This window comes from Alosa sapidissima, chromosome 8 (assembly GCF_018492685.1).
Source record: "Alosa sapidissima isolate fAloSap1 chromosome 8, fAloSap1.pri, whole genome shotgun sequence".
Taxonomy (NCBI): Eukaryota; Metazoa; Chordata; class Actinopteri; order Clupeiformes; family Clupeidae; genus Alosa; species Alosa sapidissima.
The window spans coordinates 8621104-8646057 of record NC_055964.1 but is presented as its reverse complement, the minus strand read 5'-3'; the positions used below and the strand labels follow the sequence as shown (position 1 = coordinate 8646057).

The 24954-nt window shown below is 43.2% G+C and overlaps 3 protein-coding genes across 4 annotated transcripts; 1 reads left to right on the top strand and 2 right to left on the bottom strand.

The window, feature by feature from the left end:
* Nucleotides 1–2065: 2065 nt before the first annotated feature.
* On the bottom strand, nucleotides 2066–12002 carry hscb (HscB mitochondrial iron-sulfur cluster cochaperone). Of its 2 annotated transcripts, XM_042101229.1 has the most exons (6): nucleotides 11561–12002; nucleotides 4073–4169; nucleotides 2951–3040; nucleotides 2652–2796; nucleotides 2503–2550; nucleotides 2066–2324 (listed from the first exon to the last, which is right to left on the bottom strand). In XM_042101229.1, the coding sequence occupies exons 1-6, from the start codon at nucleotides 11911–11913 to the stop codon at nucleotides 2221–2223; spliced, it is 837 nt and encodes a 278-aa protein (XP_041957163.1). In that variant the 5' UTR covers nucleotides 11914–12002; the 3' UTR covers nucleotides 2066–2220. The 2 variants fall into 2 exon arrangements, with proteins under 2 accessions (XP_041957163.1, XP_041957164.1); XM_042101230.1 differs by lacking the exon at nucleotides 4073–4169 and having other exon boundaries at nucleotides 11561–11688.
* A 132-nt stretch (nucleotides 12003–12134) lies between these two features.
* Nucleotides 12135–18494, top strand: chek2 (checkpoint kinase 2). Its single transcript, XM_042101227.1, has 15 exons — nucleotides 12135–12527; nucleotides 13145–13417; nucleotides 14396–14517; nucleotides 14613–14745; nucleotides 15539–15629; nucleotides 15755–15851; nucleotides 15953–16006; nucleotides 16088–16152; nucleotides 16723–16822; nucleotides 16935–17021; nucleotides 17151–17314; nucleotides 17479–17594; nucleotides 17702–17787; nucleotides 17909–17971; nucleotides 18173–18494. Exons 2-15 carry the CDS (start codon nucleotides 13162–13164, stop codon nucleotides 18338–18340), a joined length of 1602 nt encoding a protein of 533 aa, XP_041957161.1. The 5' UTR covers nucleotides 12135–12527; nucleotides 13145–13161; the 3' UTR covers nucleotides 18341–18494.
* On the bottom strand, nucleotides 18462–21211 carry gstt2 (glutathione S-transferase theta 2). The gene is made up of 5 exons (XM_042101231.1): nucleotides 21023–21211; nucleotides 20427–20514; nucleotides 20204–20354; nucleotides 19697–19873; nucleotides 18462–19412 (listed from the first exon to the last, which is right to left on the bottom strand). Exons 1-5 carry the CDS (start codon nucleotides 21144–21146, stop codon nucleotides 19266–19268), a joined length of 687 nt encoding a protein of 228 aa, XP_041957165.1. The 5' UTR covers nucleotides 21147–21211; the 3' UTR covers nucleotides 18462–19265.
* Nucleotides 21212–24954: the final 3743 nt, after the last annotated feature.

Sequence of the window (24954 nt, the reverse complement as noted above, 5' to 3'; positions counted from 1 at the left end):
ATTGTCCTGCTGGAAGATCCGATGATGACCCAGTTTTGCTTCCTTAGCAGATAAGGCTAGATTTTGATTTATGATGTCTTGGTATCTCATGGACTGGATGCCATGTCCCCTTACAGGGTTTCCAAGACTTTTTTGGAGGACATCACAACATCCAAAACCCTCCACCACAATTTGTTTTGCCTTTTTTTTATTGTGACAGGACAGTGCAGAGAGAGATTCGGCATTCATTTGCAACAAATGTATGCTTTGTATGCCTGGTAAGAACCAGACATCTTTATACAGAGATGAGTTACAGCTTAGAAGGTTGAATTTAATTGACTAAATTCAAAATGACAGCAGGTGGGAACGTTAACAGGAAGGCTATCAGGTTCTGCCAGCTCCCTATTAACAGTGCAACATCCAGAAAAAAAAATAGACCTTATCCATATCAGTAACCTTTCACTATCTGCAACTCTCTCCATAGATCTTTATGCAGAATGTGATATAGAAAATACTTTCTCCCGTTCTTAATAATTCCCACAGTGTCCAGGTAGAGCACTGCCAACTGAAAGAGAAAATCGGGGGGAAGCTATGGGCCATTGGTCTTTGACTGAAACGAGCCCACAGTACCTTGCTTAATCTGAAACCACATGTTCCCAGCTCATTTCTCTACCGCCACCATCCAAGTCAATTTCTCCAGTGAGCTCCAGCTCCTGAGCTGCTGTTACCACCCCACCTCTACCCCCCACCTCTACTCCTCCTGCCCCCTTTCTCTTTCCTTCCCTTTCAAACTCAATTTCTAGGAGTCCTCCGAGACAGCAGTGGCCTCAGACTTGGTCGATCACATTTTCTCATTAATTTGGAGGCACCGTAGATGCCTTCCGATTAGGGCGATGAATAATAAATAGCACTGCGAGTTTTTCTCCCCCTCTCTCCACTGCAGTGGGTGGGCCCGTTTAATTCACTCTCCTTCCACATGTATTAAGGAAATGACTTCTCCACAGTGGAAACTTGAATGCGTGACATTGTTGTTCCTGACTTAATAAACAACCAGTCAGCTCTTGTTAAAGCAGGATTTCTTCCCAAGGTCTCTGAGGGGAGGTATAAAAACACACACTCCCCTGGTGTGATATGGATTTTTTTTCTGCTTCTTCACCTTTGCATCTGAATGACAGCCAACCTCCTCCAGCATAAGTTGCAGTCTCTTGCTTTCTCCATTTTCTTCTGTCAGCAACACCTCCCCATGATGTCTCACAATTCTCACAATCACGGTGTGTGTGTGTGTGTGTGTGTGTGTGTGTGTGTGTGTGTGTGTGTGTGTGTGTGTGTGTGTTACCCCTTACATCATAAGGACAGTATTGAATGAATGGGGATAGTCTTTATAAGGGGCACAGTGCGATATGGAAGAAAAATGTCTCAAATCCGTTGAAAACACTTACAAGATACAAGCAGCAACATGAGAGTAAAATAATATTCTCTCTTCTGTTGCAGGGAGAGCCCCTGCCCCCAACCCTTCTTGCTTTAAAGATGTTGTGATTAAGAGATTGTAATCTCTGGGGAAGAAATGAAATTATATTTCACACATTTGAGCCCGTCATCATGCCTATCACATGTGTATGGCATGCATTTGTGACACTTAGATCTCCTTATCATCTAATGCTGCAGAGCAATATCCTTCCCACCGTTACGTTTTCAGGTTTTTAACGGAACATGCTTCCCTCTACAGTTGGGTTATGGAACACTCACCAAACTCACCAAATGTGTTTTCAGACAGACAAATCATGAAAAATAATAAAAACCTTTGCTGGTGATTAAATTGCCAAATAATTGGGTCCATCCTTCATTTTGACCAGTGGTACAACTTGTAATGAGATCATTTTATCCACACAATTCAATAACAGCCGAGATGTGACTCCAGCTAGTAGATGGCAATGATTTGATTTGCTAGAAAGTAAAGTAGTTTCCATAAACTGATATATAATTTCTAAAAGATAAATATGATACATTACAGGAGTTGATACGATGAGGGGCAAGCCCGATCATCAATACAGAAATAATATTGAAATATATAAAAAATTCAATTCAATTAAACTAAAAGTGAATGCATAATTTATTTCTTATTCAACATTTACCAAAATAAATACAAAACTAGTTGTAAAATGTGCTTTTTAAAGTTGTATTTAAATATCACAGGACATACTGTATGTGAACCCATAAAAATGGTAGGTACTCATCTGGTACCTAAGCACTCTCTGCGAGTTCAGAAAGCTTGTCTTTCACTTTTTCTTCAATGTTCGCAAAGTATTTCATTTGGGCGAGAAGTGCTTTGGCTGATTGAAGGTCTCCTGTGAAAAAGAGAAGGGGGAGGCATGAAAACATCTTGCAGTAAGAGCATGAAAAAAAGAAGAAAAAGAAAAAAGAAAAATGCTGTCGTTATGGCTTCACAGCAGGCTCGTCGGGAAACTGAACTGTCAGAGCAGAGAGCAAAGAAGGGAAGGTAAATGTTGTTGCAAGACACATTACCTTCATTCAGTGCCGTGTTTATTTGCCCCATCAAGTCTTTCAGTCTCTCTGGAAAGAAACAAGCAATAAAAATGCATGGCCGCTTATATTATTCCCCAAACAGGCACCGACATGTTGTTTCAGTTGTGGACTGGCTGCTGTCTTCCTACCTCTCATTGAGCGGCCGATTGAGTCGACCTCATCCTGGCTCCGAGTCTCGGCCAGAGACTCGTTGATCTCCATGACTTCCATGAGCAGCTGGGGGTCAGCGCTGAGGTCGGTCCCCTCCTCCAGGTGCATGCCCTTGAGTTCCAGCTGAAATCAATCACTAGCGGCTTAATAACAGACCACAGACTAATAACAGCCTAAAGATAAATCTTGTTTTCAGTCTGTACAGCAAAAATGTGTGAAGTAAAGATATTAAAACTCATGTTGTGTGTGTGAATAGATAATTAAAGATCATGCTTACCATATACAGCCCACGACTCAAAGGCTTTAGAAGAATCCTATAGGCTTTGTTTACGAATGCTGACTGTTCAGCTGAATATTCTTGCTCTTTCTGGAAGGTAAAAGGAAAAGAAACAAAAAAACACTTTCATAAGTTTTATTTTCTTATATTTTATACCACTAAAAATCTACAAAATATAACACATATTATATACATATATTATACAATATAGTCATAAAGAGTAGAATGGGTCAACTACAAAAGGGTAAAACAGGAGCAAATAGATAAGTGCTCGTTCACCGACTCATTTCCTTGTGTAACAGGGTCATGGGGAGTTATTTCATATTATTATGTCTCCTTGTCTTTGGCACCTTTGTTTTTGAATATGCCTACGAGGGAACTGCTGGAGGAGTGGAGGCATCCAGAGCGATGCCGATAATTGGATATTTTAACAGATCTTGCCACTTTTTATAATGGTGGTAAGACTTCAGACTGCCAAGGGACAAGAGTGTGAGGGATATGTGGCAGGTGGAATAATGTGGGAAAAATGGGGCAAAAAAAACGCTCGTAGACAGTGTGTATTTTCAGCTGTCAGGCTTGTCAAATTTTAAAAAGCGAATCAATAACCTCCAGTGGATGCTATTGGAGCTCTGCTGTCAACCCTTCCTTATGGGGAGCAACGTGCTCCATGAGAACATTCCGGTAACCTTGTGCAGCTGATTTATAGCCTTAAGCTCCACTAGTCCAGTAGCTCCTCTACTCCAGAAGGTGTCTAAATAACGGATAGCCAGTGGTACTAATTAATACAATCATCTGTATGCAGCGGTGGAAAAGCTTTGGTGGCAATTGAGCAGCCTTCTCTATTCCATCTGGCTGCAGTGTACTGTTAAGCAGCATTGTGCAGAGAAATGGTAGAGTGGATGTCATTAGGAAGATGTCAGTTATGCCTGTAGACAGCTACCAGCCACCAGATCATCATCAAATGAAACATTAAAATAGGAATTATGGATATATAGCAACTTTGCTATTTGCTGTATGTTAGTAACATAGTTTTATGTACAAACAAAATCCTAAAACAAAATATTACTACATAGCATACATTGATGCAGTTAGTATTACAAATTCCAAAAATAGGCCTAATACCGATGTCCTCCGGGTAAAGTTGTCAGGATGGAGAGAGCGCTGAAGATGTAAGTATGTTCGCTGGAGCCGTTGGGTATCCAGAGCAAATGTCTGTTCACTTAAGAGGGAAACAGAAGAAGATTGTCCCAAATTTCTCGATTCATATAATTGTGTAAAATAGAGGAAGTGAAAAGGGACTATATATAGATCAAATAACAATTCAACTACCCATTATGCACTTCATCAATTTAAATATTCTTAGGCACTGCCATTGCATAAAACACAGTTATGTGTTTTTAAGACCTTTCAAATAAATCAATAAAATGAATGTCTACCTACTAGTACCTACAGATTGAAAAAATAATCTTTAGAATTGCTAATCTAAAAATATTCTGTCTGTCCCTTCATGCTTGCATCGCATCTAGGGAGGGAAAGTGAAAACCAGCGCCCCAAGTGGTTGCGTTCCTATCGAAGAGCAGCTCCAATGTTAAGTCCCATAGACCTATTTTTAAAAAAAATATTGTGAAGCCAAATCAGCGATGTTATCCACCAAAAATATTTTTCAGTGTCTATACACTAATAATCTTCTAACTGTGAAAATGTCAGACCCTATTTTGCCTTATTTAAGAAAATCGAAATTGCTCCTTTTGTTTCATAAACGAACTACAAAAGAAGTCACGTGACTTTACCCTTCGACGTTACTCACGGTAGCATGGTTTGTTTATTAGCCTGGTTAGCATTGACACTTAACACTTACAGCCAGCTCTTCATGTGAGTAGAAGCACAACACCAGTTATCCAGACAAAAGGTTATCACCACGCGGTTTACATCACGTTCCGTTATTACAATATGTTAAGCCAGTTAAGCAAATTGCCGTATTGATCAGTTAGAGATTAAGCGCCCAAACATGTGACGTCACATGCAGCTGTAGTTCCTTATCACCGTGTTACGACAAAAACTCAAAACAATTCAACTGATCCTAAAAATAAGGTATGACCACTTAAAGCAATAGAGGTGACCCCAGTGCCTAACATATGGAAGGCCTTAAATTAAGATCCCAATCATGGCCGGATCTAGAATAGGGCTGGGAGGGGCAATGCCCCACTTAATTGGTCAATTTTAATTGACAGCTATTGAATCTGCCAATCACACTTTTCTAATTCGTCCCGTCTGAATTTCGAGAGTGCTGATTTGCTGGTTGGATAGTATTGTAATGATCTGAGCCTAGCTGTTCATGACTCTGCTCCCATGATGCTGTTCGGTTGATGTGTTATGTTGAATGTTAATGTTAACCATGCAAGTTACCAATGTTGTGCGTCCTGACTGTCGTGTTTATGTTTATAGTTGATTACAGTGTTCATAACCGGGTCTAACTAGTGTGTGTTGTAGATACAGCCTCACATAGATGTTTAGTGCTGGAGCATAAGGGCCAGGTCTGGCCCGGCATTATGCGTTCGTGTGTTTTGGTGCGTAACCAATAAAAAACATTCTAAGACAAACTGTGCAGTTTGTTACATTGGTGTCAGAAGTGGGATGACGACCCCTACTGGACGGGAGGAGAAAGCTGCAACTGATGCCCTGGCGATGATGAGTTTCCTGCCAAGATGGCTCTTCGACAGCGCGCTCGCCCATGGCCACCTGCTGGGCCCAGCAGACGGAGCCAGCCTGTAGCGTGACCGTGACGAAGAGACCCGCCTCCGGCCACAGGAGGGAACGAACCGGGCTGATGGCAGCATCCCGGCACTTGAACCCGCTCCACACGGGAGCGATGGAAACCGGACGGTCCCCGGTGCGTCGGCGGCGGTAGAAGGGCGCCCCAGCGTAAAGTTGCCCCACTACTATGGCGAAAGGCCACTGGCGACATACCTGGTACAGGTCCGGCTGGCAGCCGAGCTGAATGGCTGGTCGGCGGAGAGAACGGGTGTACAGGTGGCGTTGGCTCTGGAGGGGGAAGCGCTACAAGTATTAGAAGACCTGCCACCGGCGGAGCAAGTAAGCTGGACCGCAATCGAAGCAGCTCTGCAACGACGATTCAGCCAGAGAATCTTCATCAGCGATGCCAGAGAACAACTCGCTTCCAGACGGCGGCACAAGGACGAGAGACTGGGCAAGTTCGCGGCTGACCTGCAGCTGTATGCCCGGCGGGGCTACCCAACGTACAGCCAGGGTCTACATGAAGAGATGGCACTGGAAGCGTTCGTGCGAGGCATCCACCCAGAGCGGCTAAAAGAACACCTTCGCCTGAGCGCCCCCAGCTCGCTGTCCGCGGCCCTCGCGGAAGCCGAACGGGTGGAAAACATCTTCCGCACAACAGAGTCGAGGCATTGCGTACGCCAGACATCGATGGAGGAAGACGGGGAGGAACTGGAGGTGACGCGGCAGACCACGGCACAGCCACCACAACGCCGCCCACGCGAGTGGAAGAGGCCGGCCAGCGGAGACGGATGCCACAGGTACTGCCCAGCCCCGGCACCCCTCACGCTCGCGCCCCAGTTACTAAAAGAAGGTGGCACGGCGGGAGGGGCTATGGATTGCATACGGCTGGGCCGGCTCGGCCAAACCAGAGGACTGTATGTGGACTGCACACTAGATGGGACTCGGTGTCGCGCCTTGATCGATACTGGCTCCACCATCTCGCTTGTGCGCCCCGGTCTCTTACCCGGCACGCTGGTAGCCAGACCCAGAGGCTGGGAAAAGACCAAAACGCGCATCACAACAGTTATCGGAGAGCGAGCGGAACTGTATGGACAAAAAGTGGTGTGCATGTGCATCAACGGTGAGACGGCGAGCCGCCGGCTTTGGTTGGCTAGCATTCAGGAAGATTGCATTCTCGGCCTGGACGTGCTAGAGAAATGGGGGGCTGTGGTGGACATTTCCCGGTTCACACTACACTTGGGGACGAGCAGCGTAGTGTTGCACACGGCGGGGAAAACAGAGCATGAAGTGCGGAGAACTGGCGCAACGAAGAACTCTCCAACTCGCTCCACACAAGTCCGCAGGAAGCGAACTCGCAAAGAGTACTCGTCATACCAGACTCCGCCCCTCCCCACACAAGCCCGCGAAACTCAAGCCCGCGAAAACAACAGGTCTCATCCAGGTCCGCTTGCTGAGTCTCCAAAACGAAAACAAAACAAAGTCGCCAAACGACCGACAGGCGAGCAGGGCGAGCAAGTGGTCGCATACTTCAGCCGCTCACTGGACCGAGCGGAGAAGAATTACTGCGTGACACGCAGAGAACTGTTGGCTGTGGTGGTGGCAGTGCACCATTTCCGAACCTACCTCTACGGCAAACGGTTCCTGCTGAGAACGGACCACGCGTCACTCACCTGGCTGCTGAACTTCAAAGAACCAGAGGGCCAGCTGGCTCGCTGGTTGGAGGCGCTCCAGGACTATGACATGGAGATTCGACACCGGGCGGGTCGCCTTCACGGCAACGCGGACGCCCTGTCCAGGCGTCCGTGTGCAGCAGACCAGTGCCAACACTGCCACCGGAGGGAGGAGAGGAGCCTGGCCGCGGCTCAACCGGAGCCCGCTCGTCGGCTACAGGCTGCATCACCGCTGGCAGAGAGAGAGAGAGTCGCTGTTTTCAACGCTAGCCAGCGTCGCGCCAACGAGAGGGTCAACGCTCGCCAACAGCACACCAGTGAGGGAGCCAACGCTCGTCAGCAGCACGCCAGCGAGAGACTCAACGCTCGCCAGCGCCGCGCCATCAAGAGAGCCACCGCACGCCAGCTTCACGCCAGCGAGAGAGTCAACGCTCGCCAGCAGCACCCCGAGGTCGTCTCGCCGCCTTCCGCTACCAGCTACAGTGATCGAGAGACCGGAGCCAACGCACCGCAGCCCAACACCACAACGCAGCACTGCAGAGCGGAGGAGATCCGGAAGGCGCAATCGGAAGACGCCACGCTCGGCCGAGTGTGGTCATGGATCGAAGCCGGTCAGCGACCGCCATGGACTGACGTATCAGCACTCGATCCAGAGACCAAAGCGATTTATTCACAGTGGCCGGGAATAGTAGCACGTCAAGGACTGTTGTATAGACACTGGCGAGCTCCCGATAGACAATCTGACATTTTCCAGTTGCTGGTTCCTGCTGGATTACGAGCCTGTGTACTGGAACATGTGCATGGGGCAGTGGAGGCGGCTCATTTCGGCATTGCAAAGACTCTTCGTCGGCTGAGAGGCCACTTCTATTGGCCGGGATGCAGGCTGGACGTTGAACTGCATGTTCACTGCTGTGACGCCTGTACAGCGAAGAAGGGCCCCACGCGACGCTCGCACGCTCCGCTGCAGCAATACGCAGTCGGGGCTCCCATGGAGCGGGTAGCCGTCGATGTCATGGGCCCACTGCCAGTCACAAAGCGGGGAAATCACTACGTGCTCGTGGCCATGGACCATTTCACTAAGTGGCCGGAGGCGTATGCGGTGCCAGATCAGAGCGCCCACACGACAGCGGACAGACTGGTCACTGAGATGTTCTGCCGGTTCGGGGCACCGGAAGAGCTCCACAGCGACCAAGGGTGGAATTTCGAGGCAGAGGTGTTTGCGGAGGTTTGCCAGCGCATGGGCATCCGGAAAACGAGAACAACACCTCTGCATCCACAAAGCTACGGGCTGGTGGAACGGTTTAACCGGACGCTAGCAGTGCAGCTGGCCATATTGGCCGACCGCCGACAAAAGGACTGGGACTTACACTTGCCCCAGGTGCTCTGGGCATATCGCACAGCGGTGCAAGAGTCAACGAAATGCACACCGGCAGCTCTGATGTTCGGGCGAGAGCTACGCACGCCGGTGGACTTGGTGTTCGGTTCGCCTCCGGAAGCGGAGATTGGAGGTAAGCCAGGGCTGGAATACTACAAGCAGCTACGCGAGAGACTGAAGGGAGTACACGAGTTGGCCCGGCAGGCTATGAGTGAAGCTGGAATACGTCAAAAGCGAGCTTACGATACGCGCTGTCGCGGCCAGGAGTTCCAGCCCTGCGATAAAGTGTGGGTGTACTGCCCGGAGAGAAAGAAAGGCATTTCCCCGAAACTCACTAGCCAGTGGGTCGGGCCGTGCGATGTCTTAGAGAAGCTGTCAGATGTGGTCTATCGTGTGAGACTGATTAAGCGTCGGAGAGTTGTGGCTCTCCACCGTGATCGACTGGCCCCGTATCGACCCCTGGCCTCAGCTGAGGGTCGTGGAGACTTTGACACTGACTCTGTGGAACTTGGTGACAATGGAGCTGTGGCTCTAACACCGGTCACCGTGCAGCCTTCACCGGAAGTCACCGCCGCGACAGCGGGGCGCCCACAACGCCAGCGTCGCGTCCCAGCCAGGCTCATGGACTGACGTAGGGTAAGACTTGAGTCAAGGGGACATGGACTAAGTCTCGGGGGGGCTGTGTAATGATCTGAGCCTAGCTGTTCATGACTCTGCTCCCATGATGCTGTTCGGTTGATGTGTTATGTTGAATGTTAATGTTAACCATGCAAGTTACCAATGTTGTGCGTCCTGACTGTCGTGTTTATGTTTATAGTTGATTACAGTGTTCATAACCGGGTCTAACTAGTGTGTGTTGTAGATAAAGCCTCACATAGATGTTTAGTGCTGGAGCATAAGGGCCAGGTCTGGCCCGGCATTATGCATTCGTGTGTTTTGGTGCGTAACCAATAAAAACCATTCTAAGACAAACTGTGCAGTTTGTTACAGTATAAATAAGCTACCTGGGCAGCAGCGACACGTTCCCCTACCATTCCACACTGAGTGCATCACTTGCTGTTTCATACTAGAGAGGGCTTAGCTATATTTCCATAAAGGTTATAGGCTACTAGATGTAATATAGATTCTTGTTGCTGGTTTAAATAAAGACCTTTTTTGTATTATTCTCGTTTGAATAAGGTTTGTTTTTAGCTAATGTGCATGTTAGCTTTCTAAGATGATCTAGCCAGTTAGTTTGTTAACATTGGTCATTCATTCAACTGTGTTATAAGCAGGGTGGGAATTTTACTGCGGCCACGTCGTTGCCCCTTGCGTTGGCCGTGATGTCTCTTTGAAAATCAGAGGTTCACAGGCCACTGTGGCCTTGGTGCCCATTTCTTTCTATATTCTGCTTTGCGACTAGCGAGTTGTATTTAGCCTATGGCCTGATTAAGCTTACCATTCATAACGCAAATTAATTTAGCCTATGTCTTTTACTCAGTGGAGAATGTGACAGCGCACGGCAAGAAAGAAAGTGCGTCCAAATTCACGCCTTCTTTGCTGAAATAGCCTATACTCCGATAGCCTACTCTTCGCAAAGATATTACATGTATCACATCACACGAAAGAGCTTTTTCTCAGCTTTTAAACTATGTTGGCCGCAAGTTGTGGTAAACGGTTCGCGAGAAAAGTAACTTTAATTTATCATGTTACATTCTGCGCCCATCTCCCTACCCATTCATCTCGGTGGAATACTTCACGAATTTTTCCCGAACACATGACAAACCATATATTAGAAGAAATAGCAGACCTTACCGAATAAAAAGATGTAAAGCATTCCCCTGTACAGTTAGCCATTCCAGAGTAATCCGGTTTTACATTTGCAGCAATGTCTAAATGCATGTCTCCAACTTTGGGCTTCAGGTTTCACAGTGTGTTTAAATTGTCCAATACATGATTTCATAACAGGCCAAATACAAAATAAATGTTACAAATATCGCCTAGATATCTGTAAATATTAAAATCAGCAGACTAAGAGTTTGTCAAAGTAGCCTTAATGATGACAAAATGCTAAGCATGCATGTAGACTATTTGAGTTTCTTAAAGCTGAACTGTGCTTTAATTGTTCATTACATGATTTCATAACAGGCCACATAGAAAATAAATGTTAAATATAGCCTAGATATCTGTAAATATTAAAATCAGGTCTATGATTAAACAGTTCTATGTAATATGTCATGTTTACTATTAGATACGGGTTTTGAGGTGAAAAGTAAGGCATTTGTAGGTGAAACTTGTGTATTCATTGTGCCCACCCCAAATTTCTATTCCCCCCCCGCCCCAATCTGAGCAGCCTAGATCCGGGCCTGATCAAAATGTGCACCGAGATATATTTTTTCTGAAAAAAAAAAAAAATCCCATCCACTCCGCTAAACTCTAGGAACGCAACCACTAGATGGCGATGAGATTACTTTCACTCCCTACTGGTTAGGGAATCTATCCACAGTGCAAAAGATGGGACCAACAAATTGTGACAAAGTAGGAGTAGGTCAGACCTGAGCAAAAGCACAAACAAGTTGCATTACCACTGGGATTACACACCTCACTAAAGCGACAACACTATACTTTTAGACATAGGCCACAAATAATGTGCAGTAACCTACAGGTTTAGGGCACAAGTGAAAATGTATCCTAGATCATTTCTGTGATGGCATACCAAAAGAATGGCCAACCACCAATATTAACACGTCTTGCTGTTGGTTTTCAGTATAGCCCTCATAATAGAGTACGTTTATTTTTAAAGTGAATACAAATGGGGTAGGATCTCACCAGTCCATGATGTCAAAATAAGAGGTTCTATCTGCAGGAGGCTGCACGAGTTTGCAAGACGGGCAAAAGAATGAAGGGGCTGACGAACCGCAGCTCCAACATTTTCGATTCACAGAGTTTGTATACAGTCTTTTAGTCGCCAGATGAACGTATGTCACTGTTTGACTTCCAATGTCATGATGTAATAGGTTGCCAATATATCTTCCGTGTCCGACGACGTTTGAGCTGAAGGTGACCAGAGATCCGAAGTATCGTGTAGGATTTAAAACCCTTTGTCCGTTTCCATATACCTTCCTTGCATACTGAAGCCAGTAAAGGCAACACAACTGGCGCAGTTTATGTTGTGTCAACATGATTAAGCCTACTTTTGACAGTCGGCATCAGTCGATAGAAAATTCCATAACATTTCCGCGTGTAGATTTTTATCTTACTTCCTACTTCCTCTGACCGAGAAAATGTACGCTTCAAAATAAATTTACTTCGGGCTTTTGCTTAGCGGTAATAACAGCAGCCTGTGTTGTTTGAATGTGAATCAATGTGGGTTTACCTTTAATTAACATTAACAATATCACACAAAATTGTCCATGCAATAAGTATGGTACTACTACACACACACTGCAAGAATGTCTGTTGTTTTGTCTGTCTGAGGGACTTAGGATACCCAGGAATGTACACATCCGGTACAATCACTGTTTTCCTTAAACATTTTGCGTATCTTTTCATTTTATTAATGTATGAATTAACTGTAATCATCACATCGAGACGCCTGCCGCGCTACGTTTAAATGATACAGATACAAATACACAGCCTGCTGTGAACTAGGAACTAGAACTACTTTCCCAGAATGTCATTCTCCCCATTTGATTGGCTACGTTTGTAATACGTATGATGCTGCTGTGTTGAGGCATGTCCAGGATAAGCCCGGTAAATTTGGCACGTGTAGCTACATACATTTCCTTGAAATCAGGTAAGTTCCATTAAATATTCATTCATAACAAAGCAAGATACGTAACCTGTCGTACACTCTTAATTGTTTTCTGCAAGTGGTGTAACAGTCTAGTTGCATACATTGTCAAACCATGCAAACCTTCGTCTGCGTCTTTTAGCAAAGTTTTGCTGCAACGTTATTAATGTTATGTGTCTTTAGCTTGGATTACTAAATATTTATTCAGTAATAACAAACGAGCAGACGATGCAGTGTTCCTCTTAATGAAACGCTGATACGATCACAGATTTGTTATGATGTGTAGGATTAGGAAGATGTTTTGGTCTGAAGGAGTGAGCATAATGTCAACAATAACCAGCTGCGGTACCTCAAATGGTTTCTAAATGCTCGAAATGTTGCAATGCTTTGAAAAGCATTCCAACTGCGGAAGTTTTTGTAACTTCAACGTTAGACTTGAAGATTAACCAGTAGCTGGACAAAAGGACACGCAGAAGTCTTATTTTCTGAGCTCATCATTTCTGGGCAAGTGCATATGTAGGCTGTCCACTTTTTAATCTAAATTGTCCTTCCCACGTCTTGAAAAGAGGACCTGTCCTCTGACCTTAAAAGTACCCTGTCTCCCTTCTCCCTTCATTCAGTACAATAGAGCAGCAGCATGTCTCAGGAACCTGATAAGGAGACCCCCTCTCAGTCCCAGACCCAGTCTCAGACGCAGTCCCAGCCCCAGTCACAGAGTGGCTCAAGCTCCTCATCTGCTCCAACCTCTGGCAGCCAGTCGTCCTCTGGCTCGGGCACGGTCAGCTCTGTGGACACCATCCCAGTGCGAGACCTCGCCTCCATCCCCGAGGAGGAGCCAGAACTTGAGCCATGGGGCCGGCTGTTGCCCATGGTGTCTGGCTTCAGAGTGCACAGTAAGAGCTCTCACACGGACTCCTCACCACCACTGGATACATTACCATCAGGAATAAAAATAGAGTGGCAAAAAGATTGCCTATAGCCTCATGGGGTTGTATTTGACTCTGCTTAATTAGTCCTGGCTATTGGATTGTATAGCAGATACAGGTATACTATGCACTTTACTGACCCAGCATATTTCTGTAAGTATTCTAAAAACCAAAAGTGGCAATGAAAGATTAAAATGCACAACAGCTACCAGGTGTTTCTGTGTAAATTCTTCCAAAATGGATGATATATACACTCTATATTCAAAACACATTTCTTCATTAGTTTACCATAGCAGAGGATTAAACACAGCCATTTGAATAAGGGTTTTGTCAATGTGTCTAAACAATTTGCAGAACATTAAAAGATACAGTGTATAGGATTTAGTGCAGTCTATTAGTTCTAGTGTATAATTTATATGAATCTGAGTTTTTGTAAGCTTATAATGAGCCCTTTATGTCTTCAAAGAGAGTGAGTCAGCCTCCAAACCAAATCACTGACTCTAGAGAGGACTTTTAGAGTTTTAATGCCATTTGAATGTGCCCAAATTTCTCCCACACACTTGCAAATGGAGTTATTTTCAATTGGTTGCAGTTCAGTGTCATATGTTCCATGTGTTTGTTACATACTAAAGAGATCATATTTTTTTATTTCCATTTACTGTACTTCATTATTGAACTCAAATACAATTAAAGTTAATTGGTCATGGCAAAAAGAACATTGTTATTGCCTGAGCTGGCCTACCAAGTTAGCAATCCAGCTTGCTTCCTTGGCCTATTCTCCAAATTTTGAACATAGACTGTAATTATGTAAATAATCCCTTTTCAGAAGAGCAAGGTCAGTGTATGTTGGATTCACATGGATAGTATGTGTTTCTGTTTTGCTTTGTGGAGTTGTGTTGCACCATATTGTTATTTAGTTGGGAATTACTTCATAATTGTTTACAGATTGTTTTGACGATGAATATACGTTTGGAAGAGACAGACGGTGCAGTTATACATTCACTGATGCTGCCAAGAAGAGCCTATGGGTGCAATCTTACAGTAAACGGCATTTTCGCATATTCAGGGTTGGTCTTTATGGTTCTCAAACATTGGCAGTCATTGGACATGTATATGGTTGCCCTCTGCCTGGATAAAAAATGTTTTTCCTTTCATTTCACAGGAGAACAACATTGTATTCATTGAGGACACTAGTGCCAATGGAACGTTTGTTGATGGTGTTGAAATTGGCAACGGGAAAAAAATTCCTTTAGCCAATAATGCAGAGATATCCTTGGCTGGACAGGGTCATAAAGGTGTGTTATAAACCATCTGAGAGAATAGGAAACTTCATCTGTGTCAATTGTTACGTTTTAACCACAACACTTACATAAGTGGTTCTCTTACAAACACAACATCCTGATAACTCTTCAAAGTGACTTTAAAGTTTTTCCCCCCTGAGTTTCTCTGTAAGTTTGCTGTTGTGGTAAACAAATTGTATATCAAACTGTCTAGATTTTTCCGCCTCAGTGGACAGTGTAAACTAATGCCTACAGGCAAAATGAAGTTACAGATGAGAACACCTCCCTCATGTTTTAGTCAACTTCCAACAGCCACAATTAATCATGGCCTTGTCCATGAAGGATGCAGTTTTCCTCAGGGATGATGGTGCTCTGATTGGTACACCAACAGTACCATGCATAAAAGTCTCTTGGGAAGAGGACTGAACTTTAATGAAGTCATATGCATTCATTTCATTGCATCAAACACCATCTATTTGTTTTCGTGTAGGCATACAAGTACAAGTTTTTGAGCTGGTGCCATGATTGAATCATTGCACTACTTACAACTAGCCTTGCTAATTCTAGCACTTATCACCTGACTAGAACTGACACTTGACTGTATAAAAAAAGAGAGAATTGTTTTTAAAAGCTTTAAACTGTTTACCATGTTGTAAGTCGCTTTGGCTAAAAATGCGTCAGCCTAATGTAATTGTTTGTTTGGTGGTTGGCCCAAACAAAAAAATATCACTTTTATTTTACCCCTTTTAAATGAACTGCTTATACTGCATGTTTTCAGTGAGTGAGTACTTTTTGTGTCTCTCTCCAGTCTTTGTCTTCATTGATTTAACTGCAGATGAACAGGAAAACCTTCCCAGCGAATTTAAGGCAAAATACCTGATGTCACGAAAGATTGGTGTGTAAGTATACTTCATAACCATTACATGTATTACATTGTTATCAGGGTTTTCCTCCTACAGTTTTAAGGAGTGGGCTTGAAACTTTTAGAGCAGTATGTTCAGTGCAATTGTTTCCTTGTCTGCAGAGGCGTTTGTGGAGAAGTCAAACTGGCTTTTGAGCGGGATACATGTAAAAAAGTTGCGGTGAAAACTATCAACAAGCAGAACTTTCCATCCATCGGGGTAAGTCAGTTTACTGAATAATCAGGTAATTTTCTTCATGCTCATATTACAATTTTTCCACTTTTGAAAATTCAATTTTTAATCTGTGTGCATACTTTTAGACAGCAACGCGGAATGCTGAACGAGAGATTGAAATCTTGAAAAGAATTGATCATGTAAGCATGTGTCTTAATTAGGAAAATGAATTTAAGCTTGGCTATCTGAATGTGTTTGAAATACTTGGTTTCTATTTCCAGCCTTGTCTCATAAAAACAGAGGCCTTTTTCCAAACAGAAGAATCATATTACATTGTGTTGGAGCTGTGAGTATAACATTTCTATTATCACCATTTGAATGAGTAAACTTATACAAGCACAGTAGATCAGATAACTGAAGGAGGCACCTGAAGCCTAGAGTAAGCACAGGACAAATATGTGATTCTGTGCTGCTCTGCGTTGTGGGCGTATCTGAAAGTACAGCCACCCCTGAAGTAAGGAGATCACAAACCTCTTTATGACCTCTGTATGAAAAGATGAAAGCTGACTGAAACCTTTTTCTTCAGTCGAGCTCATTCTGTGTTGATGGTAAAAGATGTCAGTGACATTTGCATGTCGTACAGAGTGCCCCCCCCCCCCCCCTTTGTTCTATAAGTCACCATGCACTACAAAACAGATCTATGTTGCAGTGAATGCCAGAGTTTCCTTAGGCTTGAGCTGGAAAAAAAAATGAGCTTTGTCGAAATTCAAAGCATATCTGCACCTTTTTTGATCTGACTCCAAACCATGATAGCGGAGCGCGACTTTGCCCGTGTGTGTGGGCGATGGCGGCCTTGGTCACTTCTGCAGAGGTTTTCTGCTGCACTCCTGGCCACTGGTATTGTCTTCTCTTTCAGGATGCGGGGTGGAGAGCTTCTGGACAGAATCAAAACCCAAGGTCAGCTTAAGGAAGATGTAGCCAAGCTGTACTTTTTTCAAATGCTGAAAGGAGTGCAGGTATGGATTGATTAATTCATTATTTATTTGTCTATGCTTTTTAGTTTTGTTTATTTCATATTTGTTTGGACCTGTCCTGCACTCTGATGATCTGGTAATATTTTCTTTTCAGTATCTCCACCAGAATGACATAATACATCGAGACCTCAAACCGGAAAATATTCTCCTTTCATCCAGAGAGGACCAGTGTCTGATCAAAGTAAAACCTAGTTACTTTTTATTTTTTCCTTTCCTTCTTTCTTTTTTAACTTTCTTTACTTTTTACAATTTTCTATTTCAATCCCCTTTTTGAAAACTGAGACGTGGTGGTTTGTTTGTTGTGCTTTAGATCACAGATTTCAACCAGTCGAAGATCTTGGAGGAGTCGTCTCTGATGAAAACGCTGTGCGGAACGCCCCACTACCTGGCCCCCGAGGTCTTCCTCAGTGCCAACACTGACGGCTACACAAGTGCAGTGGACTGCTGGAGTCTAGGGGTGCTCCTGTTCGTCTGGTAGGTACTGTACTTTTCGTTGCACCCACAGCTCAGGTTCAACAAGCAGAAGTCATTTTTCTGTTAAACACGCATTAGCAAATTTGCATATTGCTGAATAACAGAAGTCAATATACATGCAGATGACGGTATGTATGTTGTTGTTTTTCTTTATTCCCCTACAGCTTAGGTGGGTACCAGCCCTTCCATCCCGACATTAGCGATCTTCCTGTCAGAGAGCAAATCACTCAGGGACATTACAGGTTCATCCAGTCTAAGTGGGAGAATGTCTCGTCCACAGGTAAACATTTTGGCTAGGTGGTTTCATTTTTCTCTTTTGGTATAGCAATTAGATATAAATGGCTGTGTTCACATCCTGAACATCATAAAATGTCATTGCATTTTTAGCAAGGAACCTTGTGAAGAAGCTCCTTGTTGTTGACCCCAAGCAACGGTTGACCATTGAACAAGCGCTGGAGCATCCGTGGCTGCAGGTTTGAATATTTCATACGAGTGTGCATGTTGGAGAGAAGCTCCGCCGTGGTAACGGAATGCAAGTCTGATTCTCTGATGACCTTTTACAACTTGGTTCATATCTGTGTTTCGTTTCTACAGGACGATGCGATGAAAAACCTGGCCAACCAGATCATGTATCCTGAAGGTGCGAGTGATGCTGAGGTAAGAGACTAAAGACATTGAGAAAATAAATGATTTATTCCCACGTGTTAATCAAAACATTTAAAAACCACAAATTACATCCAAAGGCATGTTTTTTTTTTTTTCAGTTTGCATCCAAGTAGTGGTAGTTTCGTATTAGCATTTATACATTTATTTACTTTCTGATTATAAAGTGACCTGACTTGAGTTCTCTCCCTAAAGGCCCAGGCCCCACCTCCCCCCTCACCCCCACCTCCCCCCTCACCCCCACCTCCCCCCTCACCCCCACCTCCGTCGCAGCCCTCCTCAAGCAGGAGGCGCAGACAGGCGGATGCCAATGAGGAGGAAGTGCAGCAACAACCAGCCAAACGGCAAAGAAAGGATACCTGAAAAGCTAATGCCAAACACTGGATTGTGTGTGTTTGTCTATCATCATTCCAATTATGTTGACATTTGTATATATTTTCTGTTTCTGAATAACTGTAGCCTTTATATGTAGCCTTTTCTTTCCGATTCAGGTTTTATAATAAACTTTCATTTGTGATTTAAGCGTGTTTTAATTTAATCCAGGCCCACTACAATAAGTGATATGTATGACAGTAGTATGTCGTGTATGTAAAAATCCATACATCCAGATGGTACAGAATGATGGTATTAATGCATTAAGAATCAATGAGAATCAAATGTTTTTCAAAGGCACATCTCAATATATGGACATATTTATGATCTGTTAATCGTTTTATATTGTATCAAATCAGGGAAATGTCTGCATCCAAAGACAGTACAGAGCAAAAGAAAAATTGAAGACTGAAATCCAATAACAAAGAACTTTTGTCCCCTTGGAATTATAAGGTTCTATCTACGTTCTAAGTTATTGAGCATCAAAGTCTTAGAATTCCATTAAGTTATACTATTAAGCCAAAGAGGGTTAAAGCGGAGCTAGTAATCAAGGATCTTTGGTTAAGCAGAACAAAGCTCTTTAGATATAGTTCTATTGTGAAAAATGCATACAACTGCAAGAAACATCTCACCTCATCTTAAGTTGTCACATAATAAGAATGTCAATAACTCAATTTTGACAAAAATGTCACCTTATAATTCTAAGGGGACGATTTGCTGCACTAGATGTATGTGGCATGTCTAAATTATCTGTAGTATCGATCATGGAACTCGCAGACACAACTCAAAAAGCCTAGTGTTTCAGAACTCACCCACCGAGTTCAAGCATAAATCATTTAGTTTGATCGTGCATGGCACACCTGCTTCGTCAGAGCTTAAATTGACTCTAGACTCGTCAATGCATCACTGCTGGTGCTCATAATTTCGCTTTGGACTTGTCCCGCAAGCGGTACAGGACTGTGTGCGCCTCGTCGAAAGAGTCTTTCAGGGCTGACTGGACTCTGCTCCTCCAGCTCAACAGTTTGGGTCGATCCTGCAGGATGTCTCTGCCACCCCCCAGGGGCTGAAATCGATAACAGCAAGGATTCCCAAGTTAAGTCACAACAAACTCACTACATGGTGTCATTTCAGATAATTAAAAAAAATGACCTATTATGTTTTTTTATCCTAACATGTAATTTTAATCCCTACAATATGTCATGATTTCAATGTAGTAATGAGTAATTAAAATATAAATGACATTCTATACAATGCATAATTCACATAGCACACCCGACTACAATTCTGAACATAGAAAAGATGTGACGCATCCTTATCCATCTTGCTGGTCCTCTGTGAATTGATTACCTGCATGATTTCACAGATGGCCAGCAGGTCAGCCAGGCTGATGTCATCTCCACACAAAAAGGGTTGCCTTTTCAGGAACATGCCTTCCAGCTTATCTAGCGTGCCACTGAGCTCAACCAAAGCTTTCTGTACCTTTTCAGGCTCTATGGGTTGTCCCATCATACGAGGCAACAGCACCTATACAAACCAACAAACATGCCATTTTAATGTAGCTGTAATTAAACAGCAACATGTGATATTGAATCAATGTTATTTGATCGCTAAAACCACAGGTGCCCCGTTCTTTATGTCAGTATTTGCACTTGATGTTGACGGGAGTTGAAACATAATACATAACCTATTTCAGTATTCCAGTGCACTCCAGAATGAATAGGACCAGAGAACAAATATGAGCAATGAAATAAGAAATAAGATTGCAACCATGAAAGAGCACAGGCACTAACACAGCTCAAATATGTTGTCATGAAATTGCTAACATGTGGAGGGCATCACTGAACCAAATCTCACCTCAAGAATGAAAACTTTAGCCGCATGTGGACGGGTGTTGGTATGATGCCAAGCAGTGTACTCATTGACCTTCGCCCTCCTCTCTGCGTGACGTGGGTACCAGTGATCAGGGACATCGTATTTGGTAGCAAGATACTTCAGAATGGCATCACTGAAAGAGCAGGTTTAGTGTTATTTCTTACGTTCATAATGCGGACACAGCTTTTTGCATTTGATGTTTTACCTCTCTGTCAGAACAAATCCATTATCAACCATGACGGGCACCTTCTGCATTGGATTTAGTCCGGTAAACTCGGGGGTCCTGTTTTCTCCTAAATTACCACACAATTTGGTGAAGAAATTTAGTCTCTGTGTTGACCTCAGGCAATGCATTAATATTCATTAACTTGTTGACAACCAAAGGAATTGATTTACTTGATATTTACTAACGTCAACATCTGAACATGTCAGCTAGGCTAGACTTCGAGCCATTTATTTTGTTAACTTCCAACAATACTAGGCTACGTCAATTAGTTTGTCAGTCAAGGCTACATCGGCTACATCAGAGAATGTCTAGACGTAGACGGGCTCTGGCTACATCTTAACAGTGCATCTAGGGGAAAGTTCAGAGGTCACGTCCTCAAGAAATGTCATGTTCCGTTGTGACTACCTGTAGCATACGTATTCCCTTCAGATTCAATGCAGCAAATAACTGCGCTGCAACAGTGAACCTCTGCGTCTTAAATGGACGTGACCTCGCATACCCTCTTGAACGATGAACAAACTAGATCAAAGAGAGAACGGAGTTCTCCTACTGTGTTGGTTATCGGTTGTACTCACCTTTTCGGATTGCAACTAATTTCACCGTGTGAGGTATTTTTGTGCTCCTAAGAAATATTTGCACGGCTCTACATGGCTGCGACAATAAATCAAGATATACTTCTACTGCTTTTCTACCAGCCATGACGAGTTTTGCCTGAATCGGAGTTCTACCTGTCAATGCGCTCAGAGTAGTTCCAGCGAAAATAAGACTTCCGGCCGAGACAAATTTGCGAAACAAAAGTCTCTTAAAAAAATCCCTCCAAATGAGCTCAGTGTCAAAGGCACTGAATTCAACATAAAGTTTATTTTAGAAAAAGAGGGATAAACAAAGTCAATAAATAAAATTGGCCAGCTCAGCCCTTGGCACTAGCCTACAAGGATACCTGGGTTCCCATGGCCAGCTGAGCTTGTATGATATCATGACATTCAAATTGTTGAGCTGAGAAATCATAGTCTTGTGCCACCTCAACATGGGGTGAAATGACATCCCCACAACCAGGGTTGGGTAATGGATTACATCTCACGTAATACAAAAATCAAGTAACTATAATAAACCCAGGTTACGAAAAAAACAAAACAAAAACATGCTGGACAAGGTGACTAGAATGGGCAGGAAATTTACTGGATGTGATGTTAAAAGCATCTCCAACCTCATAGGGCACTAAATAGATCAGACACAGGCAAATTATGTATTGATTTATCTTAGCTATTGGACTGATGATTGCATGCCACCATTGCTGTGTTGTCGTTGTTGTTGTTTATGTTCTGTTTCTCTACGAGTTCAATGTTGTTGAATGTTTGATGTTTTATTGTTATTTATTGTCTGTGCTTAATGTTCAATGTGGCTCCCTTGAATACTGTGGATTATCAGTATTGACTATTTGCAACACACATGCACTAAAACAATGTTAAAAAAGCTGTGATGACATATTACGTATGCAAACAGACACGTTACAGCATGCAAATAAAATAAATCACATGACTTTAATAAAACAGTACAATGCATTGTTAATTATTGTGCAGGATGCAGGGAATATACAGTATTCACACAGGGTGAGATGGATGGTTGATGCTTATGTTGATGATGTTTGTACACTGGCGCAGGCACAGTCCTCTAATGGCTGCCAAGAGTATTCAAATAGAGAGACAGACAGACAGAAAGAAAGAAAGTCAAATGGTATTTTGTGGAATCTATTCTCCTTATGTGTGCATGCAAAGGCCTCTGTTGGCACGTGCCAATCACAATTTGGCCTGTGATAAAGGGCTTGGTTGGCACATGCCAACCCCTGTACGCCGCATAGACATATTAAGTTACACAAATCATATATTTTCTTAAGCGATGTTACGAGGTTTCTAAGCTAAAACATTTTTTGTCACATACAGTAAACATCACCTCACCATCCGATAGCTGCCTGTCCCCTGCATACACTGTAAAAAAACGCGGCCTCTGTGGACAGCCCAGGCTCCAGAAACGGCAACAAACAATTTCCCCTGGGGATTAATAAAGTATCTATCTATCTATCTATCTATCTATCTATCTATCTATCTATCTAACAAAAACAGCCTGGTCCAGCCCGGAACATAAAACATAACAAACTGTTCCAGCCAATCACTGAGGAGATGCGCATTCAGGAGAGTTTCAGTTGCACGGAAGGGAAGGGGTAGCTCTCTGTTTTGTTTGAGTATCAACAGAAGTGATGTTTCCCAACACAGAGCACCTTTATTGTGAAAATGTCATTTTAACACCCTTTCATACAGTAGGTGTAGGCTACAATTATTTTATTTCTTTACCAACAGCATTTGAATATCATAGGTGTATGACGCGGTTGGCACATGATGATCCCTGTATGCCTTAACAATCTTTGATGTCATTTTCCAGTAAAATACTTGAATTTCAAGGTTAATGAAAATCCATGTATCTTCAAAAATGAAACCAAAAAATGGTCACAGTTCTCACTGCTTCATTTCCACTTTAAGTTAAACAAATGTATTTTCATAAAGCATGTTGTGAGACTCATGCAAACATGCATATATTTTGTTTTCATGCAAACGTGAAGAACAAAATATATATAGGATTACACATATGCCAATCTCCTCACCACCTATATTATTAAGCCTGTTACTATCAGTCTGAAGAAAAACATATTAAATGTATTATCTACTAAATTGTTATTTTGTAACATTTAACCAATCCTTCTCTAATAAATGATTTATGTCACATAGGTTTATGTCAAATCAAAATCTGTTTTATTATTCCGAACTTCTCCATTCAACCCGATGTGGTTAGCAGGACTATTATTTTGAAAAGAATGCAAACTTTTGTCTGCCTTTGCTAACAATCGGATATATCCGGTATGCTATTTTCGCTAAAATCACGGTGCTGCCTATCTATGGGTGCTGCCAGAGAATGTCTGACCTTTCTTTTACTGTCTATGTGTCTGACGGGCTCTGGTACTGCCTTTCTTTGACTGTCTATGGGTGCTGTTCGGAGCACAGATCTAGGAAGTCGAAAGTAATCGAGTGCAAATTTTACAATTCCTTATTAGGCTGTCTGCAGGCTTTTCTGCGAGCTGTTTTCTGCCTGCATGTTACAGAGCTGTGAAATAATATTTCTGATGACAGTGGAGAAAATAAATATTTGATCCCTTAGCCTAGCCTACTGATTTTGTAAGTTTGCCCACTGACAAAAAAAATGAACGGTCTATATTTTTAATGGTAGGTTTAACTAGAGACAAAATATCAAAAAGAAAATCCAGAAAATCAGATTAAAAAAGATCCAAAAATGTAGCCTATTTGATCCCCTAGCCTATAAAGAATTCTGGCTCCCAGATTAACCCTCTCATTTTAAGAAAGTTTTACTCGCTTTATTCCTAATCTCAACTCATTAGCCTACCGGTAGGCTACAAAAGACACCTTTCTCAACTTGTTACCTGTATAAAAGACACCTGTCCACAGAATCAATCAATCAGACTCCAACCATAGGCAAGACCAAAGAGCTGTCTAGGATATCAAGGACAAGATTGTAGACCTGCACAAGGCCGTGTCGTGGAAAAACCGGTCCACTTCGAATCCACTGAACAATTTGTCACTTAACTACTTACTAATTAGCACTCTGGAACAAAGCGTCCGAAGGAGACAATGCAGACAGGAGATCTCTGAAGACTGTTGATCTTTATTCACCGTATTGCAGTGATAGTCCAGCCTAAACGATGTCCAGACCAGGTGTCAAGCAATAGGGTGATGTGAGATGTCATCAGCCGAAATAGGTTACAAAACCATTGGCAAGAAGCTGGGTGAGGTTTGAAGCTGTCTGAATTTTGCCATTGAACACCTGCTAGGTGGACAGGTCAACTTCACCGCATCGAGGGAAAGATGGATGGGGCCTTGTACCGTAAAATCCTGGGTGACAACCTCCTTCTCTCAGCCACAACATTAAAAGTCACATCCCTTGGTTTTACTGAACTGTTTTTAGACCACCAGGGTTTAAAGCAGAGGTGGGTATTCATTTCATTTTCTTTTATTGTTTATCAACAATAAAATCCACAGAGTCCAGCTCACTGATGAACACTCGAGCTCTGTCCTATGAATTGCCAAAATTAAAATGACACCAAACTTTGATGCACTGGCAAAAACAATGGTGTCCAACAATACTGTTCCCATTAAAATTGAATTAAGCACTTAATAGCAAACTTGTTTCCTTTACTTCCTTTACTTGTTTCCTTTACTTAAAACCCAATTTTGCCCTTAAGCCAAAGAGTTTGTCTACCCCTGGTTTAAAACAAGCCGCAATTCGCCTTATTCACCCGGCAGCCAGAGCGAGGCTACAGGGTACACTTGCCATTACACCTAAGTCCAGCAGATGGTGGAGGTAATGCACTCCGTTTGCAAAGTGCCAAAAAAACCCACTGAAGAAGAAGAACCCATCTTCTTTTTTTGGTGAAAAAGGCAGT

Coding starts and splice junctions, on each gene's coding strand:
- hscb (XM_042101229.1), bottom strand. CDS start 11,913: ATGTTGACACAACATAAACTGCGCCAGTTGTGTTGCCTTTACTGGCTT. Junction 4,170..11,560: donor TATTTTGACATCATGGACTG/GTGAGATCCTAC, acceptor TTCCCTCTTAAG/TGAACAGACATTTGCTCTGG. Junction 2,797..2,950: donor TGAGTCGTGGGCTGTATATG/GTAAGCATGATC, acceptor GATTGATTTCAG/CTGGAACTCAAGGGCATGCA.
- chek2 (XM_042101227.1), top strand. CDS start 13,162: ATGTCTCAGGAACCTGATAAGGAGACCCCCTCTCAGTCCCAGACCCAG. Junction 14,746..15,538: donor GGCTGGACAGGGTCATAAAG/GTGTGTTATAAA, acceptor GTCTCTCTCCAG/TCTTTGTCTTCATTGATTTA. Junction 15,630..15,754: donor ATGTCACGAAAGATTGGTGT/GTAAGTATACTT, acceptor CCTTGTCTGCAG/AGGCGTTTGTGGAGAAGTCA.
- gstt2 (XM_042101231.1), bottom strand. CDS start 21,146: ATGGCTGGTAGAAAAGCAGTAGAAGTATATCTTGATTTATTGTCGCAG. Junction 19,874..20,203: donor CTAAAGTTTTCATTCTTGAG/GTGAGATTTGGT, acceptor TGGTTTGTATAG/GTGCTGTTGCCTCGTATGAT. Junction 19,413..19,696: donor CCATCTGTGAAATCATGCAG/GTAATCAATTCA, acceptor TATCGATTTCAG/CCCCTGGGGGGTGGCAGAGA.